The sequence below is a fragment of the Strongylocentrotus purpuratus genome, unplaced genomic scaffold (genome assembly GCF_000002235.5).
Source record: "Strongylocentrotus purpuratus isolate Spur 01 unplaced genomic scaffold, Spur_5.0 spur5_scaffold_11, whole genome shotgun sequence".
NCBI classification, from domain to species: domain Eukaryota; kingdom Metazoa; phylum Echinodermata; class Echinoidea; order Camarodonta; family Strongylocentrotidae; genus Strongylocentrotus; species Strongylocentrotus purpuratus.
The window spans coordinates 32,675,384-32,696,166 of NW_022145596.1; the positions used below are offsets into that span (position 1 = coordinate 32,675,384).

At 34.2% G+C, this 20,783-nt stretch overlaps 1 protein-coding gene across 1 annotated transcript; it reads left to right on the forward strand.

Annotated features, from left to right (window-relative positions):
* The first annotated feature begins 589 nt into the window (after positions 1 to 589).
* On the forward strand, positions 590 to 19,373 carry LOC586062 (septin-11). The gene is made up of 10 exons (XM_785860.5): positions 590 to 705; positions 4,047 to 4,188; positions 10,706 to 10,819; positions 11,940 to 12,021; positions 12,721 to 12,979; positions 13,509 to 13,598; positions 14,146 to 14,242; positions 14,730 to 14,898; positions 15,428 to 15,560; positions 16,793 to 19,373. The coding sequence occupies exons 1-10, from the start codon at positions 658 to 660 to the stop codon at positions 16,970 to 16,972; spliced, it is 1,314 nt and encodes a 437-aa protein (XP_790953.3). The 5' UTR covers positions 590 to 657; the 3' UTR covers positions 16,973 to 19,373.
* The last annotated feature ends 1,410 nt before the right edge of the window (positions 19,374 to 20,783 follow it).

Sequence of the window (20,783 nt, forward strand, 5' to 3'; positions counted from 1 at the left end):
ATGGGACAAAAAGATACATTACCAAAGACTTTAAGTGGCAGCGGTTAAAAGGTGTGAAAAGTATGCCTTCCTTTCAATCTTTTTCTTATTCTTTTTTTTTTTAATATTTAAGTTTCCTTTTCTTTAATTTCCATTTCTCTTCTTCTTCTATACTCCTTGTTAAACTTTTTGAACTTATTGAGGCAGCATTCCCACAATCTGCCGACATGGCTCAAACTTTTGCTTTTGGTGTTGGCTCCGAATAGTTGTGTGATTATTCGAAATGATGAAGCAGGTAATTTATTTTGATCCCCTGAGCATTATATAAATGTATATCTCTTATGTTGATAAACAAGTGAATAATCGCAGGCCTTTTATATTGATAATTACATGTAAAAAAAGAATGTATATCTGGTGTAGCTTTCTCATTCCTTCCATTTGTTATGATTTTGTTATGATTTACGATTTAAACTAATATTTCATTGATAACCATGACATTTACATCATACATGTACTTCGTTCAATATTTTAATTTTTTTTAATTGGTTACGTTAGGACCATATTTGGATAAATATTGTGGTAAACAAAATCAAATTCGGAACCATTCTTAAAGCTAGAGGGCGCTATGTAACAATCTGCCAGCTAGTTTAGCTTCAGCCATTTTTTTGTACAGGCAAAATGACGATGGAGAGCGATTTACCAAGGGCGGAAGCACACGAAAACTCAGTGAGAAATTAATATATTATAATAATTTGAGAAAATAATGTATGTTTTGTATACTTATGAAGTTAATATACTAATTTTAGAGAAAAATATTATGTGCAAGTGTGCAAAAATGAGTAGTATTGGTAGGCTAAAGTGCTGTAGCGAACGCTCTCTCCGCTAATCCCCGTGAAAGACCATGGGCGTGACCCCCAACGCTCTGCCTCCGACGCTCCCATGGCGCGGCATGCAATGAGGAGTGAGCTCAGTCACTCAGCTCAGCTCAACACAGTGCAATTCCGGAAAACAATAAACAAATCTGACTTTATGTGGGTTGGTCGTCAGTTAAATCGACTTCTCTTATACCTCCCTACCTCTTTAAACATTTTTAGTCTTTTATAATAGATCTAGGCTAGGCACATTCATGGGGCACTAGAGGGCGCTTCGCGCGCGTACGAAAATCTGAATGGCCTTGCTGCGGTGGGTCGGCAATAATCAGCCCAAAATTTGGATATGGAGAGGGTGGAAGGATATATCTATTTTATAATGTTATCTGGTCTTACCCCTAACCATCCTATGTTTAATCTAGGTAGAAATAACATGTGAGTACAAGAAGAGAAACATCGGGCCCATTACTGATGCAACTTTTTAAATATTAGCCTAGAAATGACCACCAAACGGAAAAAATTGACTTTTTTTTTTCTGACAAATCTTCATAAAATCTGAGTTATAAACATCTCACAACTAGGTACGGTAATACAAACACGATTTTCTGAAAATTCAGGTGTGATTTTTAAAGTTTCTTTCAAGTATATTTCTGCGCATCGCAGCGCCAATTTTCTTCACTGCTTCAAAATCACCCTTGAAATTTTTTTTTGCAACAAATTTGATACGAGGTCTGCGAGTGTTTCCCGTTCCTTGCGTGTTGAAAGTTTGGTAATACATAGTTTGCTTTGACTCATGCACGAAAAAATGGCTCGAAAACAAATGTCAAATGAAGAAATAAACAAGCTTTTGTATAGTTATAAGAGATCTACCGAGGTTTCTTTGTCGATTTAATTTATTATATAGTCTCAATTAGAATTCAGAATTATCTCACTGAAAAGTTAAGAAACCGACGATGTTCTCGATTGTAGTTATTTTCACTTTACCAGCAGACGATCTAGCGTTGTTTTGGCAAAAAGCTAGCCCGCCAACTTCCCACCTCAAACCTTTCGAGTTCCGCTAAAATGGCGCGCTGCGGAGCTCCGAAGGTGCGTTGGTATCGCTGGCAAACTCTCAGCCGGTTAGCTCCCCATGACGGACCATTCGCGGTATGGCGAGAGTGTGTGTGTGAAGTATGATTTTGGATTCGAGAACGCACGTAACGCAAGCGTGCGCGTCATTTTCAGCTGTCGAATGTCTACGACCAATTTTACATGTACGATTTTTAGTACAGATACATGGTCAGTTTTCTTGTTATGTCTTTGGTTTTACAACATTTAAAAATATAATTTCTTCAAATTTGCTCCTGAATTCGGATCAGACTAAATGTCTGATGTGTTTTCAAGTCAATTTTTTTAATATATTTTTTTGCATGGATTTGCCTATCTAGGCCTATAGTTTTTAGCGAGAATGTGTGCTGCAATTCTGTCCATCTTCCAAGATTGTTGCTGTTTTACTGTAGTATTTCTTGCTATCACCAATGCCCTGATGTTGATCTGTTGGACGTAATTTCAAACTACTTACATGCTTCCAGTGTATACGGTGGATGCATGTGGCGCGCGGATGTTACATGTAGTATTATGCATGTGCAATATCCATATCCGAAAGCTCTCGTCACGTCGGCTGCTACTGCCCTCCTTGGAGTTTTTTCAAAGTCCATGATTGTTCGGGAAGAAATATTTAGGGAATACCACTGCATGTCCATCATTATTTAATTATTCTTTGTCAAAATGCTGTGAACAAAGGTGCGATGTTGCAGTTATTTCAAACCTGTCCTGAGTTCTGAGCAATTTTTTCCATGCGATGTGTAGATTCGACTGTAGGTAGGGTGTCTGATCGCGCACCCGATGTTGTGTGCTAAAATTCTTCCCATAGACATTGCACGCATCCCTATGCAGTCTACATGCATTGCGCGACCATGCAAAATTGGTCAATTTTTTTTTCTTCAAATCGAGATTCAAACCTTTATTCTTTGTGATCCTGAATAAATGAGGTGCCATGTTAAAGAGCAGGTGAATTCCAATATTTCCAAAGGGGGGTCATCTCGGAATTCTAAAAATGTCTTGGTCAAAACAGCGATTTAAACATTGTGTCCTGGCTAACACCGAGGTTTGTCACTTTTGAGATATGACGCCCTGATCGTTAAGAAGTCCCAGTCCTAAGGAATATATCTATGCGCTTATTTTTTCGCTAGCCCCCAGGGATCACAACTGATTACAGTTTGAAAATACCCTTCCCCCTATTTGTTGGATCAGCTAATTAGGGAGGCATGCGCTCCGCTCAGTCCAAACCATGGGCACATTGCGTAACATTTCCGCGTACGAACAAAATAGTGAATGAAAGTATGGCTAGCCGTTCGCGCAATAAAACCCAGAAGTTAATACACATTATAGTCTCTGCGATATTGCTATTGACTATAACGTGTATTCACTTCCGGGTTTTATTGTGCGAACGGCTAGCCATACTAGGCAAATGGCAAATATCGCGGAGACAACATGGCTCAAGCTGCAAGTTGCGCATAACATGCGTACGCTATGCACATCGCGCGATACAGCTGTTTGGCTAAATTTAGCAAAACAACATAACTCTGCATGTACGTCTTTTTTCGTCGATTCTGACCAAAATGGTATGAATATTGCAGCGTTTTAGAGGGGCTGTATCTTTTGATAGAAACATCGGTGAGACTTGAAATTTGAAATGTATTATTCTGATTACATTTTTTGTTCAAATATCAAACAAAAATGGTGAAAAATGATTCCAAAGAGTGACCCAGAGTGCATTTGAAACCGGGTCATGAAGTCAACATCTGGGCATTTTGGGGTATTGGCGATAGTCGCAGAAAACTTTATCCAATGATTTATCCTAATTTAAATTGTTTTTCTTCTTCAAGACAGTTAACAATGTATTACTAACATAAATGATCTAATCTTTACCCTAGATTCTGGAAGAGTGCCAAATCAAGTTGCCTGATCAAAGCTCTTGATGAGAAGTAAACGACTGATTATGGCATCCATCCATCGTTTTCAGAATACCACCCGTTAATTTACTTCTGATGTGCTCTTTGTATTTATACATGTAGAGCATTCAATTCAAAGCAATATGAAAAGTAGAAATAGGTCTAAATTTACATGAGAGTAAATTCAATTTCTTTCTTTTTATAGGTTGGTCACCAAGATGATCAACAAGAGAGGAATAGACTGAGAAGTCTCAACCTTGCTGGTCATGTAGGCTTTGATAGTCTTCCTGACCAGCTGGTCAATAAGTCTGTCAATCAAGGATTCTCATTCAATATCCTCTGTGTAGGTGAGTAAATTCTATGGTTTGTTTTCTTCTTACATTACATTGTAGTTATTACTTTTATTATTATTATTATTATTATTATTATTATTAGTAGTAGTAGTAGTATTTATTGAGCAAAAAAGAAATAAATCATTGAATACAAAACAAGAGAACATTTGGAAAAGAGTCACATTGATGCCGGGAAAAGAAAAAGATTAACTAAATAATTGTAACCCAAAGGTCTTCTTTTCCAATCCATGTGACTTAACAGAAATGGTAACAATAAAATGCTGAGGTATAACAATTCATGAATCACTGTGTAATCAACAATACTAATCATTGACAAGATAAAATTGAAAACAAAAACAAATTTAATGTCTACTATTTCAGAAATAATTTTGGTTGACAATGAATTTTAGACTGTCACTAATTTTCAAACCTGTACAATAAAAAAAAAAATCTTCCCCTTCCCATTTAGGAGAGAGGGTGGTCCACAAGGACGTGTAGCATCAAACAAGTATTGATTGCACAGGTTTAAAAACCAGCGACAGGTTTCAATTTTGATCGTACAGGTTTGAAAATTCGTGACAGTCTAAAATTCATTCTCAACCAAAAATTGTTTCTGAAATAGTCGTCGTCGTTAAATTTATTTGAAAATAAATAAAAGCAGAAAAATGAAAGGAAAAGCTCAGTGAAATGTGATAAAAAACTGTAAATTTCCGTTTTCTCTGAAGTTCATGAAGAAATATTTTTTTCTTCTCAGAGAGGTTGCATAAAAGCGTACAGTGCTATAATTAAAACTAGGGTTCATGTATATGATGAAATATTGTCTTTAAATAAAATACAAAAATTAATATTTGTTTAATACAAAGCAAATGGGAGTTGACCTCAAAGGATATTTGTGCATTTATAAAAAGAATTACCAAGTTGTGTTTGATCAATTTAAACTTCAAATATTCATAGCTTTCTTGGATTCATTAAATTTAACAGTCACCTTCAGAAGTCTGTAAAATGACTATTAAACAAATGATGGTACATTGTATACTGCTACTTATGACTAATGACACATTAAATGTGTTTTGTGCCTTCAATAATGTTTAATTGATCAACAGAACAATGCAATATTTATTGTTGTTCAAACACTTTTGTATAGCCCACTTAAAAAAAGAATTAATTTATCACTTGATTGAAATATTGACAAAGTGCCAAGTACAACACTCTTACAAAGAATTTTTAATCATTTGCATGTTCAATGCTAGTTTACAGCATTCCAGTGATCATTCAACTCTGTTTACCCAAATCAGAACTACAAATGTGTGTTATGGTGGCTTTGTATGAAGTCTCTCATCCAGAAAGGTTTGCCCATAGAAAATGCGAACAATTGATGACTCCTTCTAAAGAATGTGGAAAATTGATAATACTGAAAAGACTGGACCCAGATTTTCTGGTTTACTGGTTTATGAAGTGTGTTCACAACAATGGGGATACAGGCATGAATGGAAGAACAAATTGATCACCACTCTAGAGTTTTCTGTATTTCCTAGCTCTGTGGACAATGTATATAAACTAGTTGTGGACTTGTGGTGACAAAACTTAAAAGGTGCATGTAAATGTAAATGTAAATGTAATGTGTCTGTATGTATGTTCATTGATTGTTAAGGTTAGTTCCCCATTTATTACACACATTAAGATAATGGGATATTTTCGTAAAATATTAAGAAAGTCAGGTAAGACATTTAATAATTACGGTAAAGGATTAACACATATATACATGTACAGTACATAGTGTACATGTACATGTACATGTGCATGCACTAAAAAGTAATATACATATTCCCTGTAAGAAGCCAGTTTTTATTTAAAAATCTGCACAAGAAAGTAACAGTCATTTGTTTTTAAAAAATGTGTAAAACCCACTGACACAAAATACCGGATATATGTTCATGAAATTGTGTAGTCATGCGTCAACAGTGCTCTCCATGATACACAGGTGGAAGTATTCTTTTCAAAGATGGCAAACAAATGCTATTCATGAAGCACTTTCATCACTTTGAAAGTGGCTGTTCTAAAATGTGCCAAGTTAGACCTCTCCATATAAAACCCATAGAAGTTTAGAGTCAACTTTTAGTGATGTTATATTCTTTTATCCAGAATGCTCTGAATAATAAATTTTCTTACTAGCAGAAAGTGCAAAAGTTGCTGGAAAATTTGAGTTGATTCTGTTGTTGTTCACGAACATTAAAAAACTAATCATAGAAAATACGCTACACAGAGTGAAATTTATAATTACTATATTTGTGTACAAAATGCCAATTTCTTGTTATTAGAAAGAAAAGAAAAAATTAATATACTTTTTATGTTTTCACTTTTCAAACTATCAAAAAGTGGAAAATACATATAATTGTTGACATTACATGTAGACCTTGAACCCCAAACTTCACTCGAAATTTGGGGTCATTTGCATTGTACCATGTGCTAGCTACAAATTGGTCTATTAAATATGCATAGATCTATCTTCATGGTATTGGCATTCATATAGTGAGTCATAATGGAAGGATGCTACATGTAGCAAGATAGAACGAAGAAGGGTTGAATATTCTTTCAAGTATCAGGTTTCAACCATGATAGAATCCACTTGAACTTGATTGAGATTATCACCTTCTGTGGAAAGCTAATCATCTGAACACACAAACACAGCTGTGGTTTACACTTTATAGATACACTGAACATATCCAAACTCAAGAATATACACAAATTCACTCCTTTTATGAAAATACATGTATGAATATTTGTGTGTGTGCCAATGTGGTGTGTGTTTAAGAGTTTCATACAAATGCCTTGTTCATAGACAAATATCATTATTTTCCTGAAATGCATGAGTAATTATCTCGTCAATCTTCTACATTTCCTCCACACCAATGCTGATCAGCTCCAAACTGTTTCCACCATTGTTGTAACTGATTTCTCAAAAGCTTTCGACTTAATAGTCAATCACAATATCGCAATAAATAAACTCTTCACAATGGGTGCTCGACCATCCCTGCTGCCATGGATCAGTAGCTTTCTTCATGGACGACAACAGATGACAAGATACAACGGAGTACTTTCATCTTCCCTTACTCCAGTTGGAGGTGTACCCCAGGGTACTCGCCTTGGGCCAGCAATTTTCCTAGCGTTGATTAATGACGCATTGACAGACGCAGCAGGTATATCCAGATGGAAATACGTCGATGACACAACCTTCGCAGAAAGCCGCAGACGAGGGTCATGCAACATGATGCCCTCCACCTTAACGCTGTTCCATCAATGGTGTTTGGATAACGGTCTTCGCATCAACTCGTCAAAGTGCAAATCGATGAGAGTGTCCTTCTCACGGACCGAACTTCCACCTTTGCATCTTGAGCTAGATGATACAACTCTGCAGGAAGTGAAAGAGCTCAAGCTTCTGGGTGTCATACTGCAGCATAACCTACGTTGGGACAGCCACGTTCGTGATATCACAGGAAGGGCATCGCGAAAATTCTACATTATTCGGGCCCTAAAGCGTTATCGCGCCCCTGTGGAAGATCTCCTCACAATTTACACGTGCTACATTCGACCTGTGCTTGAGTACTGTGTTCCAGTTTGGAATTCATCCATTACATCTGAACAGGCCAATGATATCGAGAGAGTCCAGAGGAGAGCCCTCCGTATCATTTTTCATGATCGATACCACAGCTATGAACATGCCCTCCAGATTTCAGGTCTGCAATCCCTCTCTGACAGAAGGGAACATCTGTGCCTAAGGTTCGCAGAATCGCTCTACAAGCACTTTCGCGACTGGCTTCCAGTGATGCAGAGCACGAATCGACGATTGAGACACAGTAATAGATTGAGAGACTTTAAATGCCGAACAGAAAGACTGAGACACAGCACTCTTCCTTACTTGGTAAGGACTCTGAACGAACATTTTTTCTGATGCCAATTATTTTGTATGCCTGATATTCATTTTGCTGTAATATAAAATGTAATACACTCCTTGTGGGGAGTATTTGCCAGTAATTGTGCAATAGGTATTTAATCATTGAATTTTTATATCAATATTTTCAATTATTTCATATCTAATTTAAAATGTATATTAATAGCATTGAATTTTAAAGAACGAGTAATACTTGAATATTAATGAATTAACACCGAACACCTAGTACTTAGCCAATAGGTATTTAATCATTGAATTTTTAAATCAATTTTTTCAATTATTTCATATTCAATTGTGATTTAAAATGTATAGTAATAGCATTGAATTTTAAAGAACGAGTAATACTTGAATATTAATGAATTCACACCGAACACCTAGTATTTAGCCAGTGCAATATGTTTATTTTATTTTTTTTTATTATCAACAAATTTCAATATTCTTCGCGAATTTGCAATGTAATTCACTTTATTTCTTAATCCATCATGAAATCCAATTTCAAGATTTCCAATATGTTTTACCAATGACAAAAAATCAACCCTTCGGCATGCCATATTCGTAATAGTAATGGTTTTAATGATTAATTTCAATAGTATATTTTTAGAATGTTTCAGTTAAGAATTTCATGCTTATTATTTGAAATTAATGATAGTTGCCATTATAATTGTCATTTGATCACTTTTATTTGTATTTCAATGTTGATTACCTAGACTGTTTTAATATATTATTGTATAATTGCTTTTATCATGTACATTGTAAACTTTTGTAACCATTGCAATTCAGTCTTTGGACTGCGAGAATGGATAATTATCAATAAAATCCTTCAATCAATCAATCAATTGGTCATAAGGAATATTGTAAATGGTTTAATACTGACAGGTATACTTGAAATTCAAAGTAGTAATTCTGAACTTTTGATTCATAAAGTCTTCTTACTATCTTTCAGGGTTATTATGAGAAGGGAGGAAGGATGAATGGTGTTTTTTCGGGATGGGTCAGGGAAGATATGCCACCTCCTATTCCCCTATGAATGTTGATTATTATTATCTAAATTAAAGAGACAGAGCTCTAGTAAATATAAACAAGCAAGACAGCAAACAAGCAGACAAATAACCAAAACTAACATAAATATTGGTCACTTGAAGTTTTGAACTGTAGTAAAATATAAGGAGCCCCCTTTAATACAGAAAGTGATTTTACACTGCTGGAGAGAGGTACATGTATACAATGTATGTTGTATTATGAATTTACTGAATAGGTGTAAGGAGGCCTACTCATAACATATGAAAGAGGTCATAGCCAGAATGGTGTTAAAATTCATTATGATTGGTGTGAGCTTTAAGGAAGGGGACATATAAAAATACAGTATTCACAATCACACATGATCAGAGAGAGTTTATGAAGTGTCCTGTAAGAATCTTCTTTTCCCTTTTCCTCTCCATATCATATTAGCTTTACTGCTCTAATATAGAGAGACATACATTTATCTATGTCATTTTCTCTTGAGTAATTAATGGTCTTTATGCACACTCCTTATGGGGTTATGGGAGTGTGTGAGTGTGTATCATGCCAGGGTCAACTCATGATAGGTTAAGTATTGTTTCATTTTATAGTTTCAAATGGTCATCAAATTAATTGAAGAACCATAGTCTAGAAGTTCAGACTCTTCCTTGCTTGAAAATTATAGTACAAAATGGCTGAACACTTGGAGTAAAGGCTACCCTATTTTGTTTCCCCGTTATTCTTATCCAGAGCAGGCTGTGAAGTATCAAAAGCAAAAATAGCCCTTTTAGTCTTCATCTAGACTTACTAATGAGTATCACATGTTATAATAAAAGTGTTTGGATTTTGCAGACTATTTATAAAGGGGTTGGCATTGAAAAAGGGACAAAATCCCTGTTTCCCACTATTTTGCTGAAAAATAATGCCGGTGATTCACAATTTCGTCAATACTGTTTTGCCCTATTTCCTTTTAATTCCCCAGTTGATAATAATTTCCTAAGTTTAAATTCAATAGATTGTGGTTTTAAGGAAACTTTCATTTTCATAATGCATGTGTTAAAGGTGTAGGGCCTACATTGTAGATGTACATGTACATGATGATGTAGACTTTGCCTACTGTAAACAATATATATATATATATATATATATATATAGTATAGACAATTCCTTCTTCAGTTTTATATTTCACATAAATATGTTATATTTAAAAAAAATGGATGATTAGAAAAATACTCTTCCCCCCCCCCCCCCCCCCAAAAAAAAAGGGAAAAAAGAAGTACCTGGTAATGCCTCAACCGTATAAATGCACATAATTTTTAGTGCAACACTTTTCTGCACTTGCATACATAATGTTCGCCTTACAGACTAATGTGTACATGTAGAAAGTGAAACAGCTCTTAAATTAAAGGGGCCATTCACACATTCTACATATTATTATGGCATTGTGCTTTTTGTATCGCCACTGTCCATAGGCTCACTATGTATGTACTGTACATGTAATTGACAATGGTGTAATTATAGAGCGTGTCTATGAAATATTTTAAACATATAGTTAAAGGATTATATTTTTCTTTTGCATGATAGGTGAGACTGGTCTTGGCAAGTCAACGTTAATGGACACCTTGTTTAACACAGAGTTTGAGAATGTACAAGCAACCCATACACTGCCCGGTGTGGAACTCAAGGCTAATACATATGGTAAGAGGAAATGTTTGTCACATTGATCAATCAAATTATTAAAGCCATTCTGTACTAGAAGCTCTGCCATCGTGTCATCTGAGGTCAGCTGTGCAGCAGTATGGTCTCATAGTTTGTTCTCGCATCAAGTCCTAGGTCTGCAAAGTGGGAATTGAGTATGAGGTTAAGTACTGTCGGCAAGTTGACCATGAGATGGCGCTGTGCAATAAACAGAACGCTAGGGCAGAAAGTTTGTTCGGTATCGCTTTAAAAGACACGGTATTGGTTCTAGGGATACAAGCTGTTTTTATAGTATTATAGACTAAAGTTTAATTGCATGTTTGTCATTAAAGTCAAACATTTGGCTGTAATGATGATAAATCCATCTCTTATCCATTACTGGTATCTGTCTTAAACCTCTCAATATATACTTGTATATGATTTATTATGTATTACTTCTGTAAGGGTTTGATCAGGGTGTACATATGATGGAATATTTCTCAAATGATGTGGCGTTACTATGAGATTGATTGAATTGAATATCATTATCCAGATTCCATTTGAAATGCTCTATAAATGGCCTCATGCGCACAAATGCAGGAAGTTCATGTCTGACAATTTTTTCCTTCCAGTTGTTTATCTTTGAATATCTGTTTCCTTACCGACTATATTTTGGAACTTGTCAAAGGTGAATGTGTGGTTCATGATGTGTTCTGTCATGAATGCATACATTAGTAAAGTACCTACAGAGGAAGGAAACTGGAGAAGAGAATGGCATGTTTATTGCTGATCTATACAAGGAAATCATTGTCAAGTTTTCATTTCCATTCAATGATAAGGGGAAAAATAAAATCAGTTACAGTACTTTATTCCCTGCGCTACTTATTATTCTATTCAATGTGGGCACATATGAGATACGTAAGGGTTAGATGATTATATTCTTCTGCCCCTCCCCCCCCCCCCCCCCAAAGAGAAAAAAAAAGGTCCTGTTTAAAATAGTGAAATTCTGCATCGGGTATTTATGAAATATGTACTGTCTGCGATGCTAAAGATATTGAATTATTGCCTTCAAGTGTAGCCCTGATACATTCCTATTCATGTTCTAGTCATTTGAAGATGATTTGTTATCTTGTCCTTACAGAGCTGCAGGAATCTACCGTTAGACTGAAGCTGACCATTGTTAATACTGTAGGGTTTGGTGATCAGATCAACAAGGATGAAAGGTAGGGCATCAATCTTGTCGTTACACTTTACAAACATAACATTTCAAAATGACAAATCACTGGTTAAAAATAAAAACAACCAATCAGTAGTGTACCAGAATAGATTTTCTTGTTGAAATGTATCTTCCATAATGGTAAGTTTGATACAAATAATTGTTACCTTTATTTTTCTAATTTTAGTATTGTTTATCATTTATTGTGAACGTGTATTTTAATTGATGATTAAACAAAGATATTGTTGTCACGCTTGACATGTATGCAAAGATGATAGGTTCTTGTGGCATCACGTTCATACTTCCTACATTGCCCTTTCTTCTTACAATCACAAACACACCTGGTACCACTTTTACTATCTGCTTCCTTCATGGCTGTTTTGATGACAAAGGGCTGTATACAGCACTGTTTGAATCAATGCACACTGATCGCTTAAGCAAATGTTTTCTGCCATTCATATGAGGTGGATACTTTGCTAGGGAAAGAGATTCATGCACACACGTGGTTACAAAATTCATTTCAAAGACTAATTTAGACCTAAAAATCAGCTACACTAAAATCATGCATGATGAAAGTATATGTAAATTGTAATTATGAACACTACAGCTTCACTTTAAAACATCGGTAAATGTTCTTTTGAACAGGAAAATACATACCTGTATTAAAACAGATAGCATTACTCCATTTCTCCTTTATTACCCCCAGTTACAAGTCCATCGTGGAGTACATTGACAGTCAGTTTGAGAACTACCTCCAAGAAGAACTGAAGATCAAGAGAGCGTTTCATATGTACCATGATACTCGTATCCATGCATGTCTCTACTTCATTGCTCCTACCGGTCATTCTCTCAAATCACTTGACCTGGTCACCATGAAGAAGCTTGATAGTAAGGTCAACATCATCCCGGTCATCGCTAAGGCTGATACCGTCTCAAAGAGTGAACTTCATCGCTTCAAAATCAAGGTCAGTATTATTAGTCTGTAATTCTGTTCAAATAAATCTGTATCAATCTATTCTACATTGTAACTTCTTATGATTATTTCTATTAGTAAATCCATTTTTTAAATTCATACCAGTGGAAAAAGTTTTCATATGTAATTTTAATTTTAAACACTAACATGTTTTAATTTTGTTTGAAATATCTTAAGAAAAGACTATGTTAAGAGTGTGCCGATTTTTTATTTCATCTTTTTGTATTTGTTAAACTATTCTTTAATCACAGCTAAACATGGGTTGTCGAATGAAGACTGCATGAAATATCAATTTACCTTCCTTAGGAAAAATACAGCAACTATTTGTATATCCCATTTATCGTGAGAAAATCTATGCCTTCCCAAGTTACATGAGATATCTGAGATGCAAATCTCATTGATTTTGTTACAATTTTATATGTACTTCTCTCTTTTCTCCCTTTCATTTTGATCATTTATTCTCATCTGTGCTTTATCAAAATATCTTAATTGATTTATTCTCACTATCTTATGTACCTTAGATCATGAGTGAGCTTGTAAGCAATGGAGTACAAATCTACCAATTCCCTACTGATGATGAAACCGTAGCAGATCTCAACTCAACCATGAATGTAAGATATACAGCTTGGTGAATAGATCTTAAAACAGAATTAGACTTGTATTTCTTTCCCTTCCACCTCCTAAGACATTTTTATTATAATTTGTTATTCTGTGACTGATCATTGAATAAATTTCACTTATTTAGAATTGAAATAGCACAATAAAACATAAACAATATATTGGAATAAAAGTAATATGGATTGTAGTTTGTGATCATATTGTAAAAAAAAGGTATTTGACTCAAAGATGCCTATTTATATAAGTGATCTTACACATGCTCCACATTTGCTTCCTGTTTTATTTCGTCACAGATATAATACTCTGGTTGGGGTTTCAAGTTTAGGTTATGATATGATTAAGGTTAGGGTTACCCCAAGATCTATTGTTCAGTCCAGGAGGTTGGGAATTTAGTTGGTGTTAAAATTGACATTGGAGTAATAAGAAACAAATTTGTTGCATGGTGATTACAGTCAATTTTATTCTAGACTTTTTTTTTTGAACTACTTTTCATTCAGTGTTGTGTAGACTAATGATTGTGATATTACTATCTTATTTCAGGGCCACCTTCCATTTGCTGTAGTAGGAAGTACAGAGGAGGTTAAGATGGGTAATAAGATGGTGAGAGCAAGGCAGTATCCATGGGGTATTGTACAAGGTAGGTCACTCATATTCATTGTAAAAGATTTGTTGCTTTAAAAGTATTAGTAGTTTCTTGTTGATTTTTACGTATTTAGTCATATAATGAATCTTTAAAGCTCATACAAGAATAATAAGAGTCATAACAGAAAAGTGTGATCTTGAACATCTTATCAATAAAGACATCTTCGAGAAAGACATTTACTTGAAATCCACTGTTTGATAGGACAATATAGTATTAAACAAGGAAAGCAAGTATGCAGGGGAATTTAAATAGTATCCAGTGATCTTTATATTTATTTCACATCTCATTTGATTGATACCTGACTGAAAAAAAATTACCATTACAACCATTTACTATTGAGAGTATCATATTTTGTTGTTGAGAAATCTTACATTTTGGGAGGGGGTGGGGGATGCCAAAAGTGTCTATGGACCTTGTTATATCTCTTTGATGTTATTGATTTATAATGATAGAAATGATTGTTTGCATTTCTTGTACACAGTTGAGAATGAGAACCATTGTGACTTTGTAAAGCTCCGTGAGATGTTGATAAGAACTAACATGGAAGACCTGATTGAGCAGACACATACCCGTCACTATGAGCTCTACAGACGATGTAAGCTAGAGGAGATGGGCTTCGTAGATACTGCTGCTGATAATAAACCAATGAGGTAGGTAAACCTGTCATACAACATTCTAGATAAGATCAGACCTGCTTGTTAGATTGGCCAAGTGAATATTTAGTAATCCGTGAACCAGCCTTATAAGCCTATAAAATACACATTTCTGTATGCTGTTGAATTCATTAGATATTCTGTTATTTAATATGTCATTATTTTCTTTAGTATGTACTTTATATAAATTTGGACGCTGCTAGGCATTTACATTGAGTATGCAGCTCACTTTCATAGGACACACAGTTATACTGAATATGAAATCAAATGTATTTAATAGCAAAGAGATATTGCATTCAAATATTATTTCAGTAGATATTAATTTAAAATGTTGAATAGATAGGTCAAAGCATGCGTATGCACTGGCATAATCTTTAATAAAAAAAAAGCTATTAGCCTATACATTTTCAGGTTGATTTTTCACTTTCTAGCCAAACAATATTTTCTTCTTCAGGTGATTGGTACACTTTAAGGTAAGAAGGCTGGAGTAATTAAATCTTTTAATCTGTTAATATTCCTATCCCAGCTTACAGCAGACATACGAGCTGAAGAGAGAGGAGCATGTCAAAGCACTTCAGGTCAAAGAAGATAAGATGAGACAGGTGTTTGTAGAACGTGTCAAGGTCAAGGAAGCACAACTCAAGACAATGGAGAAAGAGGTAAGGAAAACAACCTGTAAGGCCTATTCAGATATGAAGTGGTCAATTGCAGCGTTTTGTTGCTTACAACGTGTTAAAGGGAAAGTCCACCCCCAAAATAAGTTTGTTTCGATAGAGGCAGAATAATAAGAAAATCAGGTGAGTGAAAGTTTGAGCAAATTCTGAATGAAAATAAGAAAGTTATGAATTATTGAAGTTGTGATCAATCAAATACAAATTGGCAACTCTGTGACTTATTATACAAGCTCTCCTTCATTTGCTTTGTGCATAATATTCCATAAAATCATGTTTTCTTCGTTATTGATGACGGAATATATATTTGTTCCTTGCAGGGGGAGTATAGAAACATATTTGCAATTATTATATTTAGGGTGCATGTATGGTTGAAATTTTTCTTGAGGGAAAATGAAAATTTTAGATTTTTTTAGTACTGAACAAATGGAAGTTGAGCTCGCATGATACGTCATAGAGTTGCCAATTTGTGTTTGATTGATCACAACTTCAAAAATCCTAACTTCCTTATTTTTAATCGGAATTTGCTCAAACTTTCACTGACTTGTTTCTCTCATTTTTCTACTCCTATTAAAACTAACTTAATTTCAGGGTGGACTTCCCCTTTAATGGTCGTGTACACGTGCAACAAAGGTCCTACACATATTCACTGGTCTCTGTGTTAAAATATACAAAAATGCATGTTAAATGTTGTATGCTTACTTCATTAAAAAATTGCTGCTGTTTATCGCTTTACATCTCAATGATGCTTTAAAATCACCGATCAAATTCATCATCATTTCAAAGGTTACCTTGAATATTACTTACTTTACTAGTATAAGTTTTGATACAAAACCTGGGAATAATCACATTTTTAGGGGAGGGTGTATTTTGTACATTTTGGTTCAGAGCTTCTGATAAATGTATTGAATTTTTGTTTGTAAATAGAAATGAAAACTATTATTGATGCACTGGTCTACTTGATTAGTTGTAAAGTGAGGCTACCTTAACCCCAATCATGAATATGAATAAATCTAATGTCCATGTCAATAAGCTACAGTTAAATTAACTTTTTAACTAAAATTAGTTCAGAACAAAGTGTAACACTCTTTCTAACCAATAACCAAACTCTCTAAAATCATCTCTGTCTTTTGTCATTGCTAGCTCCATACATGTAAATGGTTTGCCAAGATGAAGAAGGAACTCTATTTAATACCATCTCTGTCTTTTGTCATTTCTAGCTCCATGAACGGTTTGATAAGGTGAAGAAGGAGTATGCCGATGAGAAGAAGAAGCTAGATGAACAACGTCGTCTCCTGAGTGAAGAGATCAACCTGTTCAATCAGAAGAAACAACAAGCTGCTGAAGATGCAGCTCTTCATGCTTCACAAACACTCCCCGGTAAGGGAAAGAAGAAGTGAGATCATACCAAGCAGCTTCCATATGAATGGCTACGGGCGATAACCAAACAAAATTGTTATATTCTGGAGAGTAATGGGTTAGGGCATGTTTTGAACAAAGAGGTCTTACATAAGTGGCCGAGGTTCGATTAAGAACTTAAATATATGCGATAGGAACCGAGATAATAATAATGATAACTGGATTTAAAGGAGGCTCTAGAAAATTAGGATATGTTTGGAATTTATTAATCAACCATATACAACTCTGTTTACAATGACTTGTTCAAGAAAGTTTGAATAAAGGGATAGATAACAGATCAAACAAACTTTAGGTGTATTTTGGTAACATTAGATATGCCAGAAACTGCACAATGAATGATAGCTGAGCAATTCTACAACACCACTCTTAGGGATACTAAACATGTTTGTAAAACAAGGGTAAATTCTTTCTATATTCTATATTCTAAATAAATGGATTAAGGGAGTAAAATCCAAGATGATGGACCAAGCCTTTGTTCTGAATGTTATATACAAGATTTTGTATTTAGATACTTGACTGATATATATCATACAATCAAGACTGATTTATGTAGTATTAGAGGTAGTACATGGTTGTATAGGGTTTGTTTACTGTACATAAAGTGTATGGAAAGTGAGAGATCATTTTTTTCACTACTAGTATATGCAATTTAATGTACAAGATAGAAAATAGATTTTAAAAACAATCAGAGATAAAATATATTTTCTGGAAATTTAATTGTTAAGGGAATTTTTCTAGTAGGTCTTTTTTGTGCACTTATCTTATGATGTCAACAAGAGGGAAATGATGAGAAATTGTATTAGGATTAAAATATTCTTGTAATATTGACGTCGAAACTAAGAACACAGATACCATAGATGTACATGTCTGTGAATTACCACAATTTTCTAGAATGTTTTTAAATATAGCAATTAAAATATCTGTTGTTAATGCCCATATCTAACTCTGCACAGAGTATGAGCAGTACATATAAGCAGACATTTCCAGAAAAACTGAAGGAATGGGAATAATTGTTATCTTCTTAAAACCTTAGTACCATCAGCTGCCTTACAATGTGAATATAACAAATTGGATATCATAGTGGTATGCATGTTGCCTGGCTGGAATGCTCCCCAGGGAGTGGAGAATGTGCATACATTGTGTGCGGGTAAGCCTGAATCCAATGACAGGGGTAATGATATATATCTGTAAAGCACTTTGATAGGGACTTCGGTCCGGAAAAGCGCTATATAAGAACTAGCTATTATTATTATTATTACAAAGACTACAATTTATTATTTTCCCACCAAAGCATGTATTATTACATGCAGTAGAGCTGCACTGACATGTAATTCATGACCATTATCATGTATTGATCTTTTAATCCTCAAGCAGTGTTTTGAATATTTCATTGTAAGTTTATGTATTTCCTAACCGTTGTCATTACTAACAATCATATATAATGTAGTATACTTTAGAAACCTATGTCCAAACTAAAACTAAACACAGTTTGAAATCAAAGTAAGTTGAGAGGAAATGATTGTATAGAAAGAGTAGTGAAAGTTAGTGAAAAGCAAGAATTATATCAGGAATTAAGGTTTGCATGGAAGTAGAAGGAAACATGTGAATACATACATTAATTTGTAAAGAATGCAATTTTTAGATCTTCCATTTTTATTGTTTCTAAAAGCTGAATGTATAATAATATTTGCTTCATCATTGAATATCACCATTTCATAGAACATTTTTTGGCAATTAAAAAACTTGTTTCAGTTTTATTTTTAGTGGTGCTATGAAAACAAAATAACATGTCCATTAAAATAGAACCAAAAAGCAGCCAGAAGTTGATAAAAAAAAAGGTTTGTGAAGGCATATGTATTACTGTGTCACTAATGTATATATTATCTTCCTTTTTTTAGTTTTAGCTCATGTATTTATGTCATTTATGCTACGTTTACTTTTTAAAATCTTATTATGCAAGTATTTATTTTCTTTCTAAGCTTATATTAAATATCATGTTGGGTCATTGTTTCCTGTTTATATTGGTGATTAAGATCAACTTCTTTGAAAGGACAATTTTTATATGGAAAAAAAATGTTATTCACATCAATCGAAAAATAATTAGCTGCTGGTAGTAAAGGATTATTAATGGCAGAAACAAAGAAGTCCCAAAAAAAGTCTGAAGAACCTGAAATACCCATGATGCATTGGCCAAAAAAAAAAATCATATTTATTTTTGATTTACCAACAAATACAATGTTTGTACGTTGGAAATAAGTGTAGAATAGAAAATTGTATTAACTCCTTTTGTTTTCAATATAACAAAACAATGTTTGTATGCTGCTTCTGTGAATAGCATGCAGCAAAATATTTATGAATAAAACATAATGACAAGTTCCTATTTATCACGCTTCATTTTCTTGTTTTGATTCTTAGAAATAATCCAAACTTCTTAGTTTCTATCAGTTATCTGTACTGCATTTTCTAATGGTTCAGAATTCACAGGTTTGTTGTTTAATGAATCCCGAGGAAATTGATATTCAAAAGCAAATGACATCGACTCTCTGAAACAAAAACATATATTTTAAAAGAAATATCTCAAAATGTTGAATTCTCATGGTGCAGCAGATATTGAAACTTGGCCCCTCCTCTGCAAATCATAACACCTGGGGGAAGTCTCAATTGTCGATGCATTTGCATCCAAAAATTTGCAATAAGTTCATTTTTAAGTAAGCAGAACACATGAAATAAAAGAAACAGAATGGTAAAAGTTTGAAATAAATCGGACCAATAGTAAGAGAGATATGAATGTTTGAAATATGAGATTGCTAACATCTATGGGAATAGATGCTCAGTGGATGGTGACTTATGCATATAAAACTCTCCCGGATATCAGTACTAATATCTCTTATTTTCCTCAAAATATATCATGGATAGCATATACATGTAGGTCCTCTAAAAAGAGAAGACCTCATTGCATGCATTGAAAAATTGACAATTTGGTCATTCTGTGTGTTTGAAACAAATGAGAAAGTTTGGCAGTCTGATTCAGCCAATTTGAAATGCCTCTATGTATTTCTTATTGTTTGTCTAATTTCACTGATTCAAAATAACACCCGTCTGCTTCTCCAATTTTTCTGCCCTCCTTTGGAGTAGATGTCTATAAAGATTGAATATTCTTTGAAATAGATTGCGGTACTTGGGGTTACATACCATAATGATTGCAATACTGATGACCTACATCTATACACAACAAAAACAAGCTTGCAGAGACTCTGAAGAGCATGTTTTCACAGTACTGCTTTATTCTACATATACACACACACACACATACACTATGAATAGAGATATCTTACAGATCTTAAATAGGTAATCTTGCATATTTACAGAAACACAAACCAAAACACTTTTCCTTCATACTTTTACATGACAACTCGTAAGCCTGACTAAAAGAAAACTTCTATTTGAGGCCTGTCTTTTTTTTGTGGACAGCAGTCAAATGCATATCTTCATATCATATCTTCTGTATCTAATTGTAATTTGACTTTTAAGAGGTCTTATGGTGAAAAACGCTAAATGAGACGCTAAGTATTAATTCATCCTACGAATGAAAAGTTGTATGACAAGGCTAGGACCTCGCAACACAAAGATTTGCAATCAATTGCGAATTCGAAACAATGATTCAGACTGGTTTATGGTCAGCCTTTTGAAGAATATGTGCGTGCAACAATGATTTTGATTGGCCATTGTCATTTTGCTGTTGATTGTAACTTGTGTGTTAGAGGACCCAGGTATACATTGCTGTATTATACA

Excerpts from the sequence above, each read along its gene's own strand:
- LOC586062 (XM_785860.5), top strand. The coding sequence starts at position 658 with ATGACGATGGAGAGCGATTTACCAAGGGCGGAAGCACACGAAAACTCA. Across the intron at positions 13,599-14,145 it reads ATCTCAACTCAACCATGAAT|GGCCACCTTCCATTTGCTGT; the intron begins GTAAGATATACA and ends ATCTTATTTCAG. Across the intron at positions 14,243-14,729 it reads TCCATGGGGTATTGTACAAG|TTGAGAATGAGAACCATTGT; the intron begins GTAGGTCACTCA and ends TCTTGTACACAG.